Source organism: Anguilla rostrata, chromosome 13, assembly GCF_018555375.3.
Source record: "Anguilla rostrata isolate EN2019 chromosome 13, ASM1855537v3, whole genome shotgun sequence".
Taxonomy (NCBI): Eukaryota; Metazoa; Chordata; class Actinopteri; order Anguilliformes; family Anguillidae; genus Anguilla; species Anguilla rostrata.
In genome coordinates, this window is record NC_057945.1 from 9,790,399 (window position 1) to 9,813,139 (window position 22,741).

The 22,741-nt window shown below is 40.9% G+C and overlaps 1 protein-coding gene across 5 annotated transcripts; it reads right to left on the minus strand.

Annotated features, from left to right (window-relative positions):
• Window positions 1–1,191: 1,191 nt before the first annotated feature.
• On the minus strand, window positions 1,192–22,675 carry tfap2c (transcription factor AP-2 gamma (activating enhancer binding protein 2 gamma)). 5 transcript variants are annotated; one of them, XM_064305618.1, is made up of 8 exons: window positions 22,572–22,675; window positions 15,385–15,846; window positions 15,187–15,238; window positions 9,466–9,549; window positions 7,819–8,041; window positions 5,714–5,832; window positions 4,315–4,456; window positions 1,192–3,340 (listed from the first exon to the last, which is right to left on the minus strand). In XM_064305618.1, the coding sequence occupies exons 1-8, from the start codon at window positions 22,599–22,601 to the stop codon at window positions 3,046–3,048; spliced, it is 1,407 nt and encodes a 468-aa protein (XP_064161688.1). In that variant the 5' UTR covers window positions 22,602–22,675; the 3' UTR covers window positions 1,192–3,045. The 5 variants fall into 5 exon arrangements, with proteins under 5 accessions (XP_064161688.1, XP_064161687.1, XP_064161686.1 ...); XM_064305617.1 differs by lacking the exon at window positions 22,572–22,675 and adding an exon at window positions 18,573–18,945 and having other exon boundaries at window positions 9,478–9,549; XM_064305616.1 differs by lacking the exon at window positions 22,572–22,675 and adding an exon at window positions 18,573–18,945.
• Between the last annotated feature and the right edge of the window lie 66 nt (window positions 22,676–22,741).

The following is a 22,741-nucleotide window of genomic DNA, read 5'->3' on the forward strand; positions in this document are numbered from 1 at the left end:
CCGATTCAGAAGTTAGTCCCTACTTTTAGAGTAATAAACATTTAAGACAAGCTTTGTTCCCTTCCTAGATTAATATCTATATGGGCAAACAGTAGCTAATGTACAAAGGAATGAATGCGGGAACTGAAAAGGTTACAGGAATTTTTGGAATATTTGGTCAACATCTCAGGGGGTAGAAGCGTTACGACAGCCTGGATACAGAACAAAACTTTAAGGCTAATGACAGGGTGCAGGTACTTCGCATGAGCTTTCAACACCCCTGCCCCCCCCCCCCCCCCCCCACCCGCACCCCCGCCTCCCACAGGGGGTAATATATGTAACTGAAGGCAGTTACGAGCGAGCGAGTATGCCACAGGTCTGGTCAGACTGGTTCTGAGGGAGACGCTACTGCTTGCTCTCCTGTCAGGAGTCAGGAGTTGCAGCAACAGTCAGAGCAGCTATAATTTAGCCGCTAGCGTAGCAGCTTGTCTCCTCTTTCCCCAGTTTAACGGCACACACAAGCAAGAGGAGGAGTGCAACGAAATGACCGCCAATGCAAACGCACCGATACAGAGTGCGCACATCGCTGAGCACAGACATCCAAGGGGGATTAAAAATGTACTACGCTGTGCTGTACACACGCACACATACTGTTTTCTGTGAAAAAAGATCAACAAAAAAAAATCCTAAATTTCTGGGGTTTTAACACATGCATTTTATATAAAATGAAACAAAAGTAAAAATAAAAATTTCAAAATCGACAGCATTCCTAATGACCAATATTTCACGACTGAGCCAACTACGACTGAGCTTATCCAGTCATCGTTGTCTAATGGAGAAGAAGAACGAAGCTTTACTCCCAGAGCAAAATGGCCGTAACACTATGACGCCAGATATTTTCAAAATGCACCAAAAAAAGGAAACAAAACCGGGAAACTGGAAACTCCAGTGCCTTCATCACACCCCTACAAAGCCAACAGTACACACCACGTCAGTTCACGGGATGGAGATTAAAACTGTTGAAATGAGAACTGAGAATTCCATCCATCGAAAATGCCCGGAGAACTTCTGGTTCTGGTCAGAGATGTGCTCTATAAAGGAGAACAACGTACCAATTTTAGGCCACGCTCCACCCAAGAGCGGTCTTCACCCATAAAAATTTAAATGGGTTGTTTGAACATTCGGTTAAATTATGACATAATGATGCTAGTGTTTCTTTTTTTTTTGCGTGCTTTGCCGTTTATTTAGAAAAAAGAGAAAAAAAAAATTACACACATGAATTGCCGATAATCTGCCAAACACGCTCCACTAAGAGGAACTGACGGGTGAAGCAGTTCCCCCAGTGTTGGAAAGAAACTCCATTTCACATAACAGCACATACGGGAAGAAAGACAACAGTTTAAGCGGTACGACTTTACAAACAATTTTAAATAGCCTGTCAAATTTTTATTCTTTTTGAATCATTTTTCAAAAAGTCCCATAGCCTCGCTGCTATATCATAAAAAAGCAAACCCGTTTATAAAATGTTAAAACTTTTGTGGTTTTTTTTTTTTTTAGAAAAAAAAAAAAGTAGTACACCAGTCTTTTACCAGTATTTACAAATCCCATTAAATTACAACATAAATTAAAATAGATATTTACATTAAGGAAAGACAAGAGGGGTAGATAAAAAAAATAAAAAAAATTTTTTTAAAACAGTTTACACTGATTAAAAAAAAAAAATTTCAAACATCACGGGAAAAAGGTTTACAATTGCATTCGCCCACAACCACCCCCCACCCCACCCCACCCCTTGGTGGTCCTTTTATCAAATTGTGAAATTGGAATGGTATAGAATATGCATACGTCTTAACTCACGAGACAATTCAGGTGACGATTCTATCGGCTGGTCAAGATATCACACAATTTAGAGAGGTCTTAAAGAGACCCTTGGGGAACCCCTGCATTTTGAACAGACTTTTAACTAGAGGTTCCAGTTAAGTAAGTGCCAGGGGAACGTGGGGGAGGCCTGTTCAGAACGGACCGGAGGGACACCAAGCCCAACATGGCTTTTGCAGAACTAAGGTTGAGCCTTAGGTTGAGTGAGGGGGAATGTTCCAGAACAAGCGTGCCGATTGCAGGTTCGTTTCTGATGCTGCTTTTGTTTACGCGGAAACTATTTGGTCTCAGCCCTCTCTCGCTGTGCAAGCCGCAAAGAAATCCATGAAAGAGCGGCCCTTTCCAACCCCCTTTTGCCCCGTCTATTTAACACTCAGCCCACCCACGCCCCAACCTACCTCCCTCCCTCCTCCTCCTCCTCCTCCTCCCCTGCATGGCTGCCCATTCAGTAAATGCTATCAGCCTTAGCTCAGCTACACAACTATCTGCACCCAATCTCCCTATATACACACGCACGCACACGCGCACAGACTCGCACACACATACACGCGGGCATGTACGTGCGTACGCACGCACGTTCGCACATCAGCCCACAGCAATCCCAGAGTCCAAACATCATAACACTGTAAATGTAAATAAAAGTTTACAAATAAAAAAAATACAAAACTAAAAAAAAAAAAAAAAAACCATCGCCATCTGGCTAAATGTCACTGTCCTCTGTAGTCCAATGGAAACACTGCACCGACGCTGACGCTGAGGGAACAGAAAGCAAATCGTGGAAGAAAAGAAACAATCTGCTCGGAATCCACGGAAATAGTAACTCCTCTCGGGAAAAGGTGCATTCCTAAAAGGTGAGTGAACTCTCGCTCTCGCTCCTGTTACGGTGTCCAAAAGTCTGTGTCTTCAGCTCCAGGCGAAACTCAGCCTTCCCGAGTCATAAAAAAACGGCTTTTTACGTTGATCTTCAGGGAAGCCTTACGCACCAACGGTAAATAAAAACTTTTTTTTTTCTGGAAGACCATGGAATACAAAAAGGCAAAGCAATTTGCCCCGGAAACGCAAAAAAAACAACGGTCGAGAACAACGGTCGGACAAAAAAAAAAATACTTAAACGACGACGCGACGGTGGAGGCGCGGTCCCAGGGGGAAGCGCGTAAGGCGGGGTCTGGGCGCGGAGGGGGCGGAGCCTCATTTCCGGTGCTTCTCCATTTTGTCGGAGGCCTTGCCGCCGCCGTCGGAGGCGCCCTGCGGCTCCCCGCCGGAGCTCAGGTACATTTTGTCCACCTGCTTGAGGGCCTCGTTCAGGTAGTTCTGCAGCGAGGTCATGGCGGCGCAGATGGCGGGGCTCCCGAAGCCGTGGGTGATGAGGCTGAAGTGGGTCAGGCAGCCCTGGATGCCCGGGTCCAGGATGGGCGCCGGCCGAGAGTTGCCCAGCGGCGAGCGGTCCTGGGTCAGCAGGTCCGTGAACTCCTTGCAGATCTGCCTGCGAAAAGCACACGGAAGGCTTTAGGCTCCTTCCCCCGGGCAATGCCGCACCTCAAGCCAGGAACACGCTGACTGACACTCCAAACATGCACCTGCACATGGATCTAATCAAAACTACATTTCCCATGAGCCCCACTGTGCTCATTCAAGTAGAGGTGTGGAGAACAAAATATAAATAGGAAAGATAAAAAGTAATGTCAAAATTCAAATGGCTAACAAACTTAAGAACCACTCACATGTGTACAGACATAATGATATACATTAAGGCCAAAAGCATTACACCAATTTCCAATTTCTAATGACAATAACACAAATGAGTCTTACTTTTGTGTTAAAAAGTAATCTTATACACAACTCAAAATAGCTTCCTTCGGCTTTAATTATAATTAAACAATTATTGAAATTATTCTATCCAAATCCAATCCAATCATTTTTGTGTTACTGTATGTATAAATTGAAAGAAGTGTTTGTACTTTGTTGTGTGGTTCAATAAATGTGTATATATTAATTGAATTCCCCACCAGAAGTTTCTTTTTTTAAACTACAGGTGACCTAATACTTTTGGCCAGTACTGTATACCACAAAAGATTTTGTCAAAGTCAGAGTGTAAATCAGAAATAAGGTTGCAGTGCAGAGTGATTATGAATGCGCTTTTGTTCAAAACGACTTAAATGAAGCGAGGGACAGGACAGTTATTACAGGCACAAATTTCCAAAGCTTTGACAGTCATCAATGTGACTCAACGGGAGTCAGCAAAAAAGACACAACGAAGGGACACACTACAGCCAACACACTGACATCAAAACAAGCATTCAAAATGAAAAACTATTCCAATGACTTGGAAACTGGCATCCAAAATGGAAGATCATTCCAATAGCTTCAGCTACTGCACCAATGCAGTTTTAACTGGGTTAAATTACACACGACCAGCCCTGAGCTACTGAAACGGGACAGGAAATGGCCGGCGCTCACTTGGCGGCGAGCAGCATGTTCTTGCGGGAGTTGATCTCGTTGCGCTCCACGTGGGGCCGGCCCAGGTACTCCGCGATGGCCTTCGCCGGAAACTCGGTCTCGCACACGTAGCCAAAGTCTCTGGCCAGGTGAACCGCTTCACCTGCAATGGGGGGGGGGCGAAAAGGAGTCGAAAGGTGAGGCAGTTCCAAGTCGGGTGAAATATGGTGCTGGACGAACCCATTGGGCGAGGCTCAGGGCAGAGGATTCTGGGAAATGGAGTCAAACAGTGAATCAGCTGAGCCCGGCTCCATAGCTGGGAGAAGAGGGGACATTCTCAGGATTAGCCTGCAGTTTCCCTGCATGGTTTTAATGAGTTTATGCCACAGCCCATGGCAGCCATAGACATACTCAGCTGATCGACATGCACATCGCTCAAAGACACAGTTATTCAAAGAGTCCCAAGTCTTTAAGGACACTTATCCCTCATGGCATCCAATCACGTTAACAAGCTTTGATTCAGATGTCAAAGTTTCTAAATGACAAAGTCTCTGAGACGCACTGCTGCTTTCAACCATCAATAGCCAATAAGGACAAAAAGATTTAAATAAAATAAAATGCAGAAAGGCAACAAACAAAAATTCCAGGCATTCCACCAGGCTAGGTCTTGATTGACATAAAATGTGAGGCTTTAAATTCTTATTGAGCCAGGGATTATAAATGGGAGGAAACACACGACACAAATCTGCAAGCAAGTCAAAATCTCTATTTGCCATCCACGCAAAGCACTATGAAGCAGGATATTTATACAGAAAAATACAAATACAAACCCAATGAAAAGAGGAAAATGAGCAAAAAAAGTAGTATCTAATGTACGAATATCGCAGAAATGTTCCAATCACCTGACACCTCAATCATGTCTTGTATATTGTTCTTGAGCTTCTCCTAAATTCTGCAGATGATCAATATCACAACTGCAGCATTAGCCATCGTAACGTATACTGCATAATTCTGTTTCATAAGCATTTAGCGTCTCTTTGGGGACTCATGCTGGTTGCTTAGCAACCGTAAAATGTCACTGGAAAAGTCACCTTAGATAATATCAACAATCGCTAATACTCTGAGGCTGAGGAGACCACAAAAGGTTTTCAAACGTGGAGGCCGTGCCAGTTGGCACAACGTATAAAATAATATGCAAGACAAGGAACAATTAAAGCAGAACATAATGAACACAAACATTGCCCCTACCACTATGCCAATACGAAACATTTCACAGTCACTTAACATCAACAAAAACATGAAAATGTAGCAGTCAGGACCCCTTCATTTGAGCCGATATTCTTGACTTTGAGTGGAATACGGAGTAACCATGACGACTGGAAGCTTTAAAGCGGCGCGGCGAGCGACAGGGCCGCCGTACCTTCCACCAGCGCGGTCAGCAGGGTGACGTTGGCGGCCTTTCGTCGGCCCGCCGGCAGGTTCAGCCCGATCTTGTCCAGCTTCTCCCGCAAAGACCGCCCGCCATTTTTAGACTTGGCTCTGCGTGGGTGAGCAGAAACATTGGTGTGAGCGCCAAGACCTGAGTCAGGCACTGAGGTAACAAGGGTTCACGGGAACTGCTGATGCATTGTCAGAATTATCCACAAGCGCTCACCTACAACGCAGCACGTTATAGATACAGACATTAAATCTTAATCCATTTCAAAACAATATGTGAAACAAGTGGTCACAGGATGGTATTTTAAGGAAACTCAATACAGAATGAAGGTTAGCATATGTAGCATGCGTATGGCTAATAGCTACAGTTGGTGGACACAAACCAAGAAAAATGCATATTTTAGAAAAAATATTAAACGTTTCCTGAAAATGAGTAATTGTGCCCTGTATTTCATTAGTAGAAAAGAGAATCCCAAAGCAACACACCAGAGACGTCCAGTCATTTTGAAATTTAAAATTAGGCATTTATATGATGGCTATAAAACCGGTCATGTTTCCATCATAAAGCTGCTGTGTTTATATACAAGCATCTGAATGTAAAAAGAGTGGGAAATGGAAAGTATTAAGGGCTTAAAGCTAGCATGTGTCCCATGGGCTCACCATGCAGTTTTTTTTTTTTTTTGTTTTTTTTTTAAACAGTAATGAATTAATTATAAAAAGCTCAAAACCCCCATCCTTGACCTCACAAAACATCAGCAGTAACAAGGGCACAACTTCAGAACTTTGCCAGGGGAAATGGCAGACCGCCAGTCCCCCCACTACTGTAGCCAATGCGCTTTTCCGCATGACTGCGAAGCGCTCCGTGGGGTGGGGTGTGGGGGGGTTGAATCTTTGGGAGGGCCTGCAAGGGCTTCCTCCCAGTTTCCTCCCCCCCCCCCCCACTCTCTCACTCACTGCCCCCCAGTCCTCTCTCTCTTCCCATCTCCCCCTCCCTCCCCTGCATCGCTCCATGACCTACTTAACAGCGTCTCATGCCCAGTGCACCAGTGTGTGGGGGTGGTATAAACATGCATTTGCAGAAAAAGATGCAACTTTTGGGTAAAAGCCCCAACCCACCCTGCACAACCAGAGCCAATTCTACCTGCTCACACAAGGGTCAACTGCTGAGTGCTGGTAACTGGTAACTCACAACCCCGCCCCAGTTCAACCCACCACCACCTCCTCACACATGCTGAGATGCACAGACGCAGAGGTACAACTGCATCACACTTCATCATAAACATGTCTACTCCACACCCTAGTGAACAGAGCATGACCACAAACAAGCAGCCAATCACAGGAAAACAAACACTCACTCAACACAATTTCTCATTTACACCCAGGTTCAGTTATCCTCCTTTGTGCTTTCTCCATTTACCATGTGTAAATACCTACGTACAATATTACAGGTATGGCAACAGCTTTGTTGAAGACACAACACAGGTCTGTAATAAAAAAGGTACCAGGTATGGCAGTGCAAAGGGAGTAGTTGCTAAGATTATGGTGATGAGAATGCAGGTGTGCAGTTGCTAAGGTAATGATGAGAGCACAGGTGTGTAGTTTCTATGGTAATGGTGATGACAGCACAGGTGTGTAGTTGCTAAGGTAACGGTGATGAGAGCACAGGTGTGTAGTTGCTAAGGTAACGGTGATGAGAGCACAGGTGTGTAGTTGCTAAGATAACAGTGATGAGAGCACAGGTGAGTAGTTGCTAAGGTAACAATGATGAGAGCACAAGTGTATAGTTGCTAAGGTAACAGTGATGAGAGCACAGGTGTGTAGTTGCTAAGGTAACAGTGATGAGAGCACAAGTGAGTAGTTGCTACGGTAACAGTGATGAAAGCACAGGTGAGTAGTTGCTAAGGTAACTTATGAGAGCATTGGTGTGTAGTTGCTAAGGTAACGGTGATGAGAGCACAAGTGTATAGTTGCTAAGGTAACGGTGATGAGAGCACAGGTGTGTAGTTGCTAAGGTAACGGTGATGAGAGCACTGGTGCGTAGTTGCTAAGGTAACGGTGATGAGAGCACAGGGGCATGTGGCCGCTCACCTGCGCAGGACTCCGCCCAGCAGCGAGGCGTTGAGGCACTCTGGGGGGGACAGGCGTCTCTGCACCTCGGCCACCGTCACCTTGTACTTGGAGGTGGAGCTGAGCAGGGACAGGCGGCCAGGGACGGAGCAGAAGACCTCCGTGGGATTGGACACCATGCCCAGCAGAGACTCCTTCTGATAGGGCAGGCCCAGCGTGTTCCCCTTATGGAGAGACACGGGACCTGAACACAAACAAACACACACGAGAGAAGAAGAAGGAAAAAAAAAGTCAATAAAACACATGGAGCAATACCAGCAACAGCTACAGAAACATCTGAGGGTTATTCAAAAACGAACTAGCTAAAAACTAACACAGCCCATGCACGATTACTTTTTAGGGAGACTTTAATAAATGGGTGTTTAAAAAATAAAATAAAAACATTTACAGGACTTCCATATCTTCAGAGAAATGTTCACTGCCGCGGAGCAGTGGTGCCCAATCATGTGCCACGAACAGGCAAGAGAACGCAGGTTTTCATTCCAAAGCATCACTACGCCTGCTGATTTCACCAATTAGCACATCTTCATCGAGACAGGGGTGAACCAATTAGTGAAGTCAGCCTGCGTTCATTTCAATGTCTGTTCCAAAATTCATTCAAAATAGTTATCGTTACTAAACCAAACAGCTACCAAAAACAGACTGAAAGCACCTGCACAATCACTGTGCAATCTGACCACTAAGCAAGAAAATTAAAACCACAAACATACTGAAGGCGCGAGTCTGGTACCTAATTTTCATAATTAAATTATATCTGTTAATCACAGGATGCAGTCCCTACATCTTTGAAGAAGACCACAAGAGAATGAAAGACCTACTTCATTTATATTTCTAGAAAGCGTCCTACATACTAAAACACCATAGCTTGTCTCCATGTTTAAGAGTTGGGAAATGTCAGCCATTCTTAAATCTACTCCTTCTGACGGAACCAGTCCGGAACTAACACCTGAACTCGCCTGTCTCCTTCCTCTTGCCACACAGAGAAACGGAGACCGTTTGGGACTGAAACTTATTAGACTGAAGCCAACGTCCTGGAAAGGAAAATCGTTTTTTTTTTTTGTGCCTGGACAGCCACCAAACCCAACTGCCACAGCACTAGTCCCAGCCCCTCCCACACATTGCAAGGAGAAAAACCGCCTTCCGATTGGCTGACCACCCCAGCCGAGTCAAAACAAAAGACACGCCTCGTTCCCCGTTTGTGCGCTACAGGACTGAGGCTCGCGAGTGGCCTTCAGAACCTCCACGTATACATGCACATGCGGTTACGAGCCCAGATGTGATAACTAATGAGATTCCATGAAGGATTATTCATACATTTGTCTTGTATGACCCCTTAAATGAAGGAACAGGCATATGTATATTCTGAGTAGAATTATTATTACAGATACGCACGCAACACACACACACGTATGTACGCACACCCACATGTACGTACACACGCACACACAAACACACGCACGCACATGCACACGCACAGACACAAGCACGCACGCACGCGCACACGCACACACCCACACACACACACAGTTCAGAAAGACTGAGACTCGAGGCTCCAAAAACTCTCCAACGCCAGACAGAGCTGCCAATCACACAGAGTTCTACATATACCTTCATTCTCACCCGCAAGAAAGCCACCCTCAAAATAAGTCCGCTGTAAGCGATCGTGGTTCCTGCCACTTCGTAGTCCTAATACTGAGACAAGAATGACAAAGCAGGGCATGAAAACAACCGAAGACCATGCTAGGACCATATGGCCACTGCTATCTGGCATGAATGAAACAATATTGCAAAATCCTGAACACATGAAGCCCTTCTCGGCAGAACCATTTGTCATCACCCTCGGTTAGGACACAAACTCAGAAACACAATTACACTAAGAACAAACAGATTTTCACCAAATGTAAATTGCCCGTGCAATGACACACTAGAAAACAGTTTTAGGATATTGTATGCCGTTGTGCTTGCATGAGACAACATTATTGAACTCGTAGTCAGCAGTGTAGCACTTTCTACAACCATAACCATGCAATCATATTTTTACACATAATTCTTAAAGCACATTAAGTATTCAGGAGAAAAAAATTCTCATTATGGGACCACTCTGTCGAGTTTGCTTTAAAAAAATATTTTCAAAAAGAGTAAAAATTAGTAAAAGTAAAAATTGTGCTTGTACGTTTTCTTTTCTTTGTGGGGGGTGAGGGGCGGGTGGGGGGTCAAGTCAATAAATGATAGCATTCATTTTAATTCACATGGTCAAAGGTCAGTCAAATGCAGACAAATATAAAATGTTCTCCAAGAGGTTTTTAAAAGTAATAATTATGAGTTCCATCCTTACAAACCACTCAAACGTCTTTAGATAAATCTTCAGTTGGTAGGAATAATGTGAAGATCTAAAAATCCACCTCAACAATCAAATAATGATTACAAACAATACAGTTTGAATGCGGTGCTTCGCGTAATTGCAAGGGAAGTGCCGCTCCAAGGCTTTTTTTCTGGGAAAAGGAGAAGTGGGCTCTTAATTACTGGTTGACCTTTGACCTGAAACAACTTGAAGGGGATTGGTTCTAAATAAGCATCACATCTGAATTCAGAAACCCTCAGAAAACCACTAGTAAAACTTGAGTAAAATCAGAGACAGACAGTGAACTTGCAACAGAATGACCCTGTTATGTTAATATTAGAATTATTAATTATTTCAGCGGATGTTCTCATAGAAATTGTAACTGATACAGCTGGGCATTCACTGAATGAAACTTCAGTACTACTATGTTCCATCATACCACATTCATACACATTCATTCATTTATTAATTGAAAAACGTTATACAAACACCCATGTCACCCATGTGAAAAAGTAAAGTGCCCCCTAATACTTGTGGTTGCACCACATTTAGCAGCAATAGCTGCAACTAAACTTCCTATAATTTGATATCAGACTTTCACATCACTGTGGAGGAATGTTAGCCCTTTCTGTGCTGATTTAATATGGACAGATCCGTAGGTCCTGCCATGACATCTCCATTGGGTTTAAGTCAGGACATTGACTAGGCCATTCCAAAACTTTAATTTTGTTTCTTTTCAGCCATTCACATGTGGCTTTCCTGTTTTGGATCATTGTCTTTCTGCATAACCCAATTATTCTTCAGCTTCAGCTCACGGACAGATGACAGGACATTCACCGAAATAATTTTATGGTGCAGAGCAGAATTCATGGTTTCTTCAACAACGGCAGGTCGTCCAGGTCCAGGAGGCAGCGAAGAATCTCCATAACATCACGCTAGCACCACCATGTTTGACTGCCAGTACCATCCAAAAAGTTCCACTTTTGACTCATCTATCCATAAAACATTATCTCAAAAATCTTGGGGATCATCCAGTTTTGTTTTTTTTTTGCAAATACGAGACAAGCATTCATGTTTCTCTTGGTTAGCAGTGGCTTCCACCTTGCTACTCTCCCATGAATCCCATTTTTGCCAAGTTGCTTTCTTATTGTGGAGTCTTGAACAGAGGTCTGCAGTTATTGGTTGTTCTTCATGGATATTTTATGACTTCCAGAATTAGTTTTTGCTGTGTCCAAAGAGAAATTTGGCAGTGCGGCCAATCCTGGGAAGATTCACCACTGTTCCAAGTGTTCTTCATTTGGAGATAATGGTTCTCACTATGGTTGGATGGGATCTTAAAAATGGATTTGTAACCCTTCTCAAAATGATATATTTTATATATATATATATAATAGTTAGATATATAGTTTTTTCTTTCTCATCTCTTCTGAAGGTTCCTTTGCATAGTTCATGGCATAGTGTACTTGCAGAAACTTTGTGATGACAACTTCACATTGATGGTATGGTTCATTAGGAGTGAGGTTTACATTCAAACCTGGCGGTGTTCCATTAGCTGAATCGAATTATCAATTAAATTAGGTTAATTGGTAGATTGAGTAAATAAGGGGGCAATTACTTTTTCACAAGGGTGATACTGGTGTTTCGTTAGTTTAAAAAAAAATAAAAAATGTGTTTTGTGCTTACTCAGTTTCATTTCAAAATAACTGACACATTAAATTATATATATCTAATTCCCTTTTTTGGTGTCCTATTTTCTCATTGCATTTCTAAAGATATTCAAGTCTTCCTTGTGCTTCTTATTGTTGCAAAATGAATTATCTATCAAAAGTTAATAGAAAATCAGGTTTCACAAGTGCACTCATAGTAGGCAAAATCTTAAGCTGTCCTGAATCAAATATGACCAACATGCAATCTAAATTAATTGTTGAAAAAGTAAAAGACTATGGCATGTTCAGCAGTTTCTTTTTCCAATATTCTCTGAAGACCCATGATTGCTCTCCTTTACCAATAATATTTTTAAACAATGTTTACGTTATTATTTACAACACTTCCTCTCCAGAACACAGCAAAGCTTCCTTCTTTTCAAAATGAAGGATCTGTAGCATTGATTCTAAAACTGTGGAGAAAAGGCAAAAATGGCTGCCAGTCCAGTTCATTTATTGAGTTACAAAGAGAAAAAGTAAATTTGTCTTGAAAAGAATGGAATCTCACCATCAACCCTCTCAAGAAAAAAAAAATTATTTTATGATCAAATGAAGTTTCATGCACCCATTAATTTTTATCAGTATGTTAACTTGAATCTGTCACACATTGGATCTCACTGGAAGCTGAAGTTTTGTTGAAAATGGCTGAGATTTTTTCTGTGACGGCTGCTAGATAGCCTTTTAAATGTGGGCATATATAGGCCTACATTATAAGTATTAGTGATGGCCTCAGACTAGCTAGGGGTACTTTGGAAATATCCACCAGAAATGCATTTATTCTGATAAATAAGTAAATAAGTCACTTTACCCATTTTCATTGCAATTTACAATTACTGAATGTATACTGCTTGAACAAGTAATGGAAGTTTAATGATAAAAGTTGCTTTAACAATGAAATGTCAGTTTCTCAACATACAGCCTACAGGATGATTTGCCAGTGTAGGCCTCAATGCATACTATAATGAATGCAAAATTAAAGTTTGCTTGCCTTCAATAAATAAATCTAATCTCTTCACATTAATTAATTAAAGATTAAGGACTGTGATCTTTTATCACATATCATGGTGCAGCAACACATTTTCTGAAAACTACATAACCATCATAATTCCTCAGCAAGCCAAAAATTCTAACCCCAAAAAATAAAGTATTTGTAAGTAAGTTTGTAAGCTTTCAAAGGTTGAGAATTCAGCTCCCTGGTGTGAACTGTTAAAAAGAAATTCAAAAGAACAAAGACAGAAAACTAAAAGGACAAAAGGTTATGACAGTTTTTTTTTTCCCCCCCTCTTCCTTTTCTTAAATCTCTTTCAAAAGAGGTTTTGCAGTTGCACAACATCCTTAAGCAGCGGTGCATCCAGAATTTTGTCAGCAAGCCAGTTATTCGGGAAGGGGCATTTTAATGCGCCTCTATTCAAAAGTCAGTTCAGTATGAAAACAACTCAGGAGGATCAAACCTGGATTAGTTAAGTGCTCCTCATGATTAACAAAGGCTTAGGGGTGTCAGCAAGCTCCAGACCAGGCCACTCCTCTTTCCACGCTTCACAATTTGAAACTCAGGGAGGAGCACCTGAATCTCAATACAGTTCTCACTCCTCACTTCAACAAAAAGCCGACGAAACCGAGGTGCTTAATATCGTTGAGAGGTCACCGACGTGCCCTTCCCTGGAGTAGCATCAGCACAAACTCACGGTTAAGTTTGAATGCGTTTCCCATATTCAAACGTCAGCTTTAACACCCGAGTACCCAGGCACTTAAGTTACATTTTATTTACCACTATAATTTTTCTTTTTATATTCTGTATGTGTGGGGGGTTGGTGGATTTGGGTTGAAACCCCCCACACTGGACCCAACCTCAAGTCAAAAAATTATCCCCCTCTCCCTGAAGCTGCCAGTTTGTCAACTTATATATATATATATATATATATATATAGGCTAGATACCAATATATAGTGCATGTAAATGAAATCATACTTTACATTCAGATACATACATATACAGTCATGAAAAGCCTTTGGAGAAATGCTTGCATGAGGTGCTTGTTGCTTTTCAGTTTTTAGAAAAATTGTAAGCCTGGAACAAACTCTGGAGCATGGACTAATTCAATTACAAAATGTTTCCATTCTTCATTGTCATGTATTTCAGTGACGTACTGATGTAGGTGAGATGTGCTTTTTTACTCTAATATTAAAACAATATGAAAAACTGTTTCCGTGACGTTTGGGATAGTCACTGCAAGCCTCAACATTTGGAGGAAAAGAAGTAGGCTATTCACGAGCTATAGGCGAATGTACAAAACGCTAAATATTCTATGGTTAGGGAATTGGCCTAAGTCTACAGAGGTACTCAGGCTGTTTTTTTTTTTTTGGTTTTTTTTTATTTTGATCTATTATTTGCCCGGTTTTTAAATGAAAGAAAACAAAATATTTTAAAGGATTACGTTCGAACACTCATCTACATAAACGTGATAGCTTCTGCGACTTGTTATATCTTTTAGCCAATAGGCAGACGTGCTGTTTTTAGAAAAGTACTAATTATTACCATGCTTTGCTAGTAAAGCATGCATTTAAACGCTATTTCTGGATAAAGTGCGGCAGCTCGTTGTTCCCAGGTATCAACAGCATACCACGCACTAATCTCCCATTTTAACACCAATATAAAAAGGAGAATTTTGCATTCAAAATTATTCGAACACTCTTGGTTTTCAATACATGCTCCACCTTATTCAAATAATTTGCAAGTGGAGTGGGCACACGCTTGTTAAGGGGAACGGTTCAGTCAGTTACGTCTTAAAAAGCAAATTAAAACTGGAACATTTAACAACCGAATGACGTTCCTATTAATCTTACTTCATGCGAGATGAGATCACATTACTTGAAGGAACTAACGCAAAACAGTGTGTCAGCACTATATGTTAATAAAGGAAAATGCATTGGGATTTTCTAACAAAATGTGCCCTACATTCTACACAATGTCCATAGTCTCCTAATTCCGTGTCTTGCAAATATTTGAATTAATTTAAATACTGATAAGAAAAAAAAGTATACATTCAGGAAAAACTGACATTCTCGGTTTTGCAACAAAAGTGTATATGAAAGTGTATAATGGGCGTGAAAGCTATGATAATGTACTTTTTATGTTAATTTGTTAATGGCAGCTTTTGAAACTTAAAGATAATAAAATAGAGCAAAACGACGAGCCGCATCGTGTTCTAATATGATGTGATAATCTATATGCACAATAATTATTTATTGCCAGTTTATATTTTTAAAGAGAAATAGTTATACCAACCTTTTTTAATGACAGTCTGGTCTGCCACGATAATACTGTGATCGTCGACGTGCTGAGAGAAAAAAAAGCACTGGATGTAACACGTTCATACAAAAAATGGTTACATATTTTAATTTGTTTATAGATTATCGAATATATATATCATTTCCCCAAAAAAGAAAAAATAACAATCAATTAAAATATTAAAGCAAGACTCACCTGCACGTCGTCCAAGCTATGGGCCATCTCGTGCAATCCTAAATTGTCGCTGATAACGGCCGAGTCGATGCCGTGCACGTGCGGGGGGAGAAGCTCCGGCCTTCGGAATGCCTCTCTCCGCACGCCGGTGGAGCCTCCTTCAAGTCCAAGAATCTGACTGGCTAAGCCACTACGGCCATGGCTGCCGATTCCATCTTGACTTTGACGCCCGGGCCAGGATTGCTGTTGATTAGTTGATTGGGACTGATGTAGGGAGTTTATGTTGAACGGGTCGCTGAGGTGGGAATACGGGTCACTGGACTGGGGGTATGATATTGGCTGGTACGGTGGCGGAAAGTAGGGCGGCTGGAAGTCTGAGCTGCCCGAATGTGATAGAGAAGGAGACGGGCTGTATAGGTGCTGGCTCACCGCAGGCAGGTGGGGCAGTCGGGGGTTCCCATTGCTGCTCCCGTCGTGTCTTTCCTTTGGTAGTTGGAGAGAAGGGGGGACAGCGATATTAATAACAACAATAAAGAGATAGCATGTACTAAATTGAGCTCATGTTCATACGTGTCAATATCTGAGAATAGGCAAATTATTACACAAACAGTTTACAACTGAGCTTCCACAGTTGTCTAAAATATTCATATTCATTGCTTAAGGGCTACACTGTATCGACTGTCTTAGTGACGGCAACACCTATGAAGGATTTTCATCCCAGATAAAAACGAATTCCTGTTGACACGGGCATTAACCGTCTAACATTTACTCGACTAATTGGCGCGCACATTACACACCCCAAGTTAAGATCTGGCATGTTTTCATTAATTTAAGTTTGAACAAACTTATCCGAGTGATTCGTCATGCAATGTTCACTTCCTTCAACATGGGGAGCATTTTCTCAGAAGCCATTTAAACGCACTTAAGAATATTATTTTAAATTCCATATGAAGTTCTGACAAATCCGCTTTCATATTTCACTTAAACCCCCCATAAGCGGGCCAGTTCACCAAGTTTAAAACAAGTCCCAGGTTAGCTACGTTACTCTCACGTGGATTCAATGTAAACATCCAGCATTATTTTGATTTTGAAAGTGGAAGGCAATTCGGCCGATGCGGAACGCTGAGCATGGAAACTCATATTCTTGCAATGAACACCCTCTCCAGCCATCATATTGCAAGGGAGACCACAGTAATCAACAATAACGTCTGAAGTGAAGCCTTCACATTAAAAACTGCACAGTAATCCGTTTACATTCAGCTATACGTTTTAAACGCCATGTTGAGATCCTGGGCCAGATGAAGTGCAACGTTTAGTATGTCTGGTAAATAATAATGATGTTAATAATAGTAGTAGTAGTAGTAGTAATAATAATAATAATAATAACAACAACAACAATAATAGGATATTCACAACATATAATAAAACACTATTCAGCCCGTGTTTGAATTAAAATGTGTTTATATGGAAAAGTAGTGTCTTCTTAATTTTGCCATTTAATTATGACTCGATGCAACTAGACAAAGCGTTTTGCATTGCATTGACCATACTCACGCGAAAACCCCCATGCGTGTGACAACGCTATTTTGGATTTGAATGCTGGGTTACCTTTTATTTGATATTTTTGAGGACTGCTCTGGGGCAATATACTAAAATCTGGGGGATATTGCAAAAAACATAGACTAGACTATCAGCTTGATCCAAACTCCAAATGCAAGTTGCCTTTTTCGCTTTGGCATTTCGTTTTCAGAGATGTAATAATTACGCGAACAACCTTTTGTCGCTTATTTGGTTTTGTAGGAGCTATAGCCAGCCTAATGTAACATCATACATTTTAGGAGACCTGTGCAAAACTATAGGCCTAAGTTTAAGTAAAAAAGTTATTAATGTCTTTGCAAAAGGTCAAGGGTTAATTGAGCACAACAGGGTCGTGAAATGGCTCCCTTTCGTCCAAGTTTCGAGGACATGGGGGGAGGGGGGCATTATATTACCTACCCCTGTTGCCAATTTGAAGGGACAGGATGTTGAAATAAAATACGGAAACATTATGATGTGAAATAATAAATAGGCTACACAGAGAAAGGTTTACACACCAAGAGTTTCAGGCCGCTTATTTCTGCGTACACCGTACGACGGCAACTGCCCTTGTCCATTCATAAAACGCATACATCGCAATGCAGACCTTTTCATTGTAAGATGGTATTAAATGACACTTACTAGTCACCTTGCAAATACAACTTCATCAATAAATAGCTAAAAAATGCAAATGCTTTTTCATTGAAATTATTTATGTTATTACCTACCAGAGATAGGCCTACTGGCCAATCGCACATATACAGACAAACGTGAATAAACGTGAATATTATACAGGTAGGCTAATGTTGACATTTAGAAGAGGAAAATCTGTAAAGATTTTCGACAGAGAACAGGGTAATGAGTTTAAGGAGGGGCCGCACCAGTTAAACTGGTTGGTTAATTCCTAACGCTCTAGTCTGTAACTAAGGCGGCGATCAAAAACCACATTATAGCCTAGTTTTAGTTCAGTTCGTCGACTATACAACGTGATCAAACATGGCACAGGTACGGGTGTTCATGCTCACACACAGAAACCAGTCTACCGATCGTGCAGTTTCCCAAAATCAAAAGGAGAAACAAGAACGTGTAGGCTACTGAATATATAGCCCCCAAAACATTGCGGTAGGCCTAATGCTGACATGACAACAATTAATAATGTGGGCTACAAATCTATACCCGATAACACATAACCTACATAATGACGGATATGTTATCAATTGTGACGCCTGTCTTCCCAGTCCAATCACTATTTGTGAAAATAATTAGGCGGTTCAGACACCTGGGAAGCATAAAACAATCGAATTGCAACCAAAACGAATTTGGGTACTGTCGCTGTAATAATTAATTTAATCATGGTTATAGCAGTTACAAAATTGAATAAATGTTTCTTATGTAACTGAAACGTTACTATTATAACAATTTGATTAATAGTTATATCATAGTTATCGTTATGTTACAGCAACTTATCAACATTACGTTCAACATATCTCCAAAAGCATAATTAACTAGCCTAAAACACAAATACACAAGTTCGTTTCCACCTAAAACGCTGTAGTCTGTAATTGCCTTTAGTGGTAGGAAGAACGTCACACAATTTTCAAAACCATATCCAGAGGTTAAGATAGGCTACATACCTCGCAGTCCTCCTCGTATTTGACGTTATCAGCTAACTTCCACAACATTGTTTCACGCTGAATCGACCCAAACTGAAATCAGCAATGTTGTCGGTGACTGGGTCTTCGTATAAATCCAGGTAGTGAAACTAGCTGTTCCTGCAATCAACCTCTCTTTCTAGTACAGATAGCAATGGCTTATTTGGGACTTAGCCGTCAGCGTGATGTAAAGGTGCGAGAGGTTTTGATTCTAAAGTGCAAAATATGCGAAACAGACTGTCAACAACCATCCGCTTGCAGACAGACGCAGTACACGCCACAGTCGGAAGCGTTTAGCAAAGCATTGAATTTAAGTATCTCTACTCCCTCTGACGGTCACAACGGTGTAGATACCCTGCTCGTTTTGGCTCGGTACACAGTCCTTGCAAGGAGTATTATATTTGCATAGCCACCCCTTAGAGGTGGTGCTTTAGATGATGTCATCTTTTCTATTGGAAAGGCAGTTACAGCCAATTGGTTACTATGTGACTCATTGAACAACTGACCAATCCCTTTACTGTCCGTCTGTTTCTATGTATATTATATTCACAGACATAAAACAGCAAACATGATTTAGAGACATATACGTTTAACATCTAATGAACCTATGAAGTACTTCCATATTTGCCATGTAAAAGCTTCATATCTCATGAGGTGTTGATAATGGTGGTGACTTCTTATAATTATTATTATGAATGCTAATAATAATAATAATAATAATAACTAATTTTAATGTGAAAATGTGCAACGCGACACAATGAAACCATTGTAGTTTATTGAATCGGCCTATTCCGCCGCTGCCCGGAGCCCACGAGTAGACACAGGTAAAACTTACGATCATTCACAAACCGGTGCCAAAGGAATGAGTCATTAAACGAGAAGTAAATGGCTAAATATCACTCAAATTCAAAGCAGCGAGAAGAGCGCGGGGTGTCATTAAATCACGCAACTGAATGTACATGCTTTATTGCCTACTTGCCAGAACAGGTTGGATATCTGGCAGTCTGCACCTTTTATCTCTATCACAAATATCAAACTTAATGAACTGAGGATCTCAGTGCGACCTTTAGATCATCTCTACATAATTTTGACAGAACTTGGCAACTGCCAACAGCGCAAATTAATTGTCATCAAATGAGGTAATGAATGCGATTTATGTTGCACAAACGGGTCCCTTCCTTTCTACTGCTCTTGAGTGGTGTTCTCAGTATTGTGAACTTGGAAAATCTTTCCCTTGGAATCGATTGGGAATCCAATTTGAAAATGTGTCATTGGCGATATTGCTGCAACAAGTAAACAATACGAGGTAGGCTACAACCCCTTTTTTTACCGGCTGTAGGGTGTTTTCCCAAACACCAGTAACTTAAATCTGGCTGCTTGTCTCTAATTTCAATTCCCGCGTTTGGTGGAGTTGAACCGTATTGAAAACTTATTTTAAGCCCAAGGTTGCGGTGATAGGCTACGCTTGGGTGCGTTGCAGCAAAGTTCGAAAACAGAGGTTTTTGTGTTTTAAATGATGACATATTCAACATTTGATTTAGTTCCCAGTGAAAAATGAAATAGCTAGTTGGCTACTTCATGCGTACCTACTAGACGAGGGGCGGGAAACAGGTCTAAAACAAGAAAACAGGTCTAAAACTAAGATCTTCTCTCCGTTCATGTGCTCCACAATAGTGTTGATGTGAAAGTTAAGACATATCTGTTAACAGTCACTGTAGGCTGTTGTATGTATCCACATCACGCAGTGAACTCGCATATAAACTGGACATAGTTAGGATAAGGATAGTACGGTTTATTTTTTAGGGGGGAATGTCATTTTGATGGAATGAACTCAGCCTAGATATTGAACTCGTCTTGTCCAGGTTCAACTGGAAAGTCTGCGAGGAAAACGGAATCATCCAACTGATTAATCTCGCACATACTTGCTATTTGTGATATGGCCCAGAAATAAATGCCCACGTGGTGATTTCAGACTACCCATCGCCCGTAGGCGTACTCACGGATTTTTCTAACCGAGTATAACATGCGCCGTGAAACATCACAACAATCAATTTGTTGAACACAGTGAATAGTGATAAACAGCTCCTTGTATTATACCCATGCACAGTGATGTTGTCATATCCTCACAACTTCAGTAGGTGGAACTTTAATAGACAGCTTTTATTCTATATGACTTTTACATTGGAACAACTGGAACGGGTGTTCGGGAACTGAGTGTGATATTCATTGTGCCTATTTAAACAAAGAGGCTTATGGAAATTCTTTATGAATTTGTCCCAATTTGCTTCCCTTTAATTTGCCTAGAACATTTAGGGGTCGTCCACGTGATACATTTCTCAAACGCAAGACGTCCGGAATAACAGCTTTTCGTGTTGCTGACAGTTGAAATGAAACTGCACACACTATTAAATCATTCGTAGCCATTTGCACGTTTTGCCTTGCGTGTTTGACACCTGTGTTACATTGTTTGACTCAGTCTTTGACATTGTTTTTAAGAACACATTGAATTACAGACTGGTCTCTTTCAATGTCTAATTTTTGTACGCTGTTTCAGGCGTCAGAAAATCACAATTATTGAAACATTAGGCTACATGCTATTAGCTTCATTTTTGTTTTATATTTACCGTGATCTGATCTGAGTGTCGGTCTTATTGTTTGTTACCATTTGTGTCACTAAATCGTTAATTAGTGGTGTCCGTATTACGCGACAGCCAAGTGATCTTTTCCAAGAAATTGAATTTTCATATGGGCTAGTTGTTTCTTGAAAGAAATCTGTATGTGCCAGTGCAATAAAACGTCTAGTGCACGCATGAGAAAGAAAAGGTTAGTTAATACCCATTAGGCTTGGATGAAATGTAAAATTAGACATTTGAAATGTGTACCTTTGTTATTGTGATGTTGGTTGCTAACTTGTTAAATGTAAGGTCTAGCAAATAATCTGTAAAACAAATTGCGGTCAAAATAGGCCTATTTTTCACCATGTTTCTTTGTATTAATAGCATTCACCTTGTTGTCTGAACATTTAAAAAAGTGGCCGTTATTATTTTTCACGTAGATTCTAAAGAAAATTGCCACAGCCCGCCTTCCCTTCGTACAAGAAATTTTTAATTGAATTACACCAGTAATAGTCTAATATTCCTATCTTGCCACTTGCCCAAAACCTGTAAATTATGCAGGCCCGACGGAAAACCTTATCGCATATAATGATATAATGCTGTGTCAAATAGCCTATTATTATTATTATTATTATTAGTAGTAGTAGTAGTAGTAGTAGTAGTAGTAGTAGTAGTAGTAGTAGTATTATTATTATTATTATTATTATTATTATTTAGTAGTACTAGCAGTAACCGTTCAACATTCGTATTTGTCCAAATTACCCTTGGGATACATTTTTATTCCTTTCAACCAATTGTGGCCTGCAACGCATATAGGGCAATTTCTTCAATACACCCATCATTAAAACGTGGGACGCCTCAAGGCCATCTTTGATTTATAGTGTAACAAACAGCAATATTGACAGTCCCAAATAGGATTACAGCAGCTAGTTTACCTTTATGCTTTACAGCTTGTTCCAAAATTACATGAAAAAGAAAAAATAATCTGACATACATTGGACGAATTACCTGTATGCTATTAGTGGAAAATTACATACTTGGGATGCTATTTATTTATTTTTTTATTTATTTTTAGGAGGCAACAAAAGTCGTTATCGCTCAATGAAGCATATGTCAGGTACTCCTGCCAAAACGTAATCCGCTTCGATTAGCACTGAAAACACAGAAACCCTCTGGATGTGGAATTAACTTTTCATTTAACACGAACAAAATGTCGCTGGCCATATGCTTCATAATTAGGCTACGGTTGTCAGTACAGGTGCCGACCGTCAAGTTTTATTTTCCATCTAAATATATATATATATATCTCCTAAATCACCGATTGTGTCAAATGAATCTGCATTTATGGCCAAATATCTTAACTTACCTGCCAGTCTAACCTCTCCAATAAAGACATCTGCGCTGATCGCTAAACAATTCCAAAGGAGAGGCTACGGCTGATGCGTTAGTGGTCTGTGCTGCCGATTACACCTGGATCTTGACACCCATACACTCGCACATGCGCACTATACTGTGATTCACCTGCGCACAAAACAT

Coding starts and splice junctions, on each gene's coding strand:
- tfap2c (XM_064305616.1), bottom strand. CDS start 18,620: ATGTTGTGGAAGTTAGCTGATAACGTCAAATACGAGGAGGACTGCGAG. Junction 15,847..18,572: donor AATACGAGGAGGACTGCGAG/GTATGTAGCCTA, acceptor CAACTACCAAAG/GAAAGACACGACGGGAGCAG. Junction 8,042..9,465: donor TCTTGCGGGTGAGAATGAAG/GTATATGTAGAA, acceptor GTTTGTGTTCAG/GTCCCGTGTCTCTCCATAAG.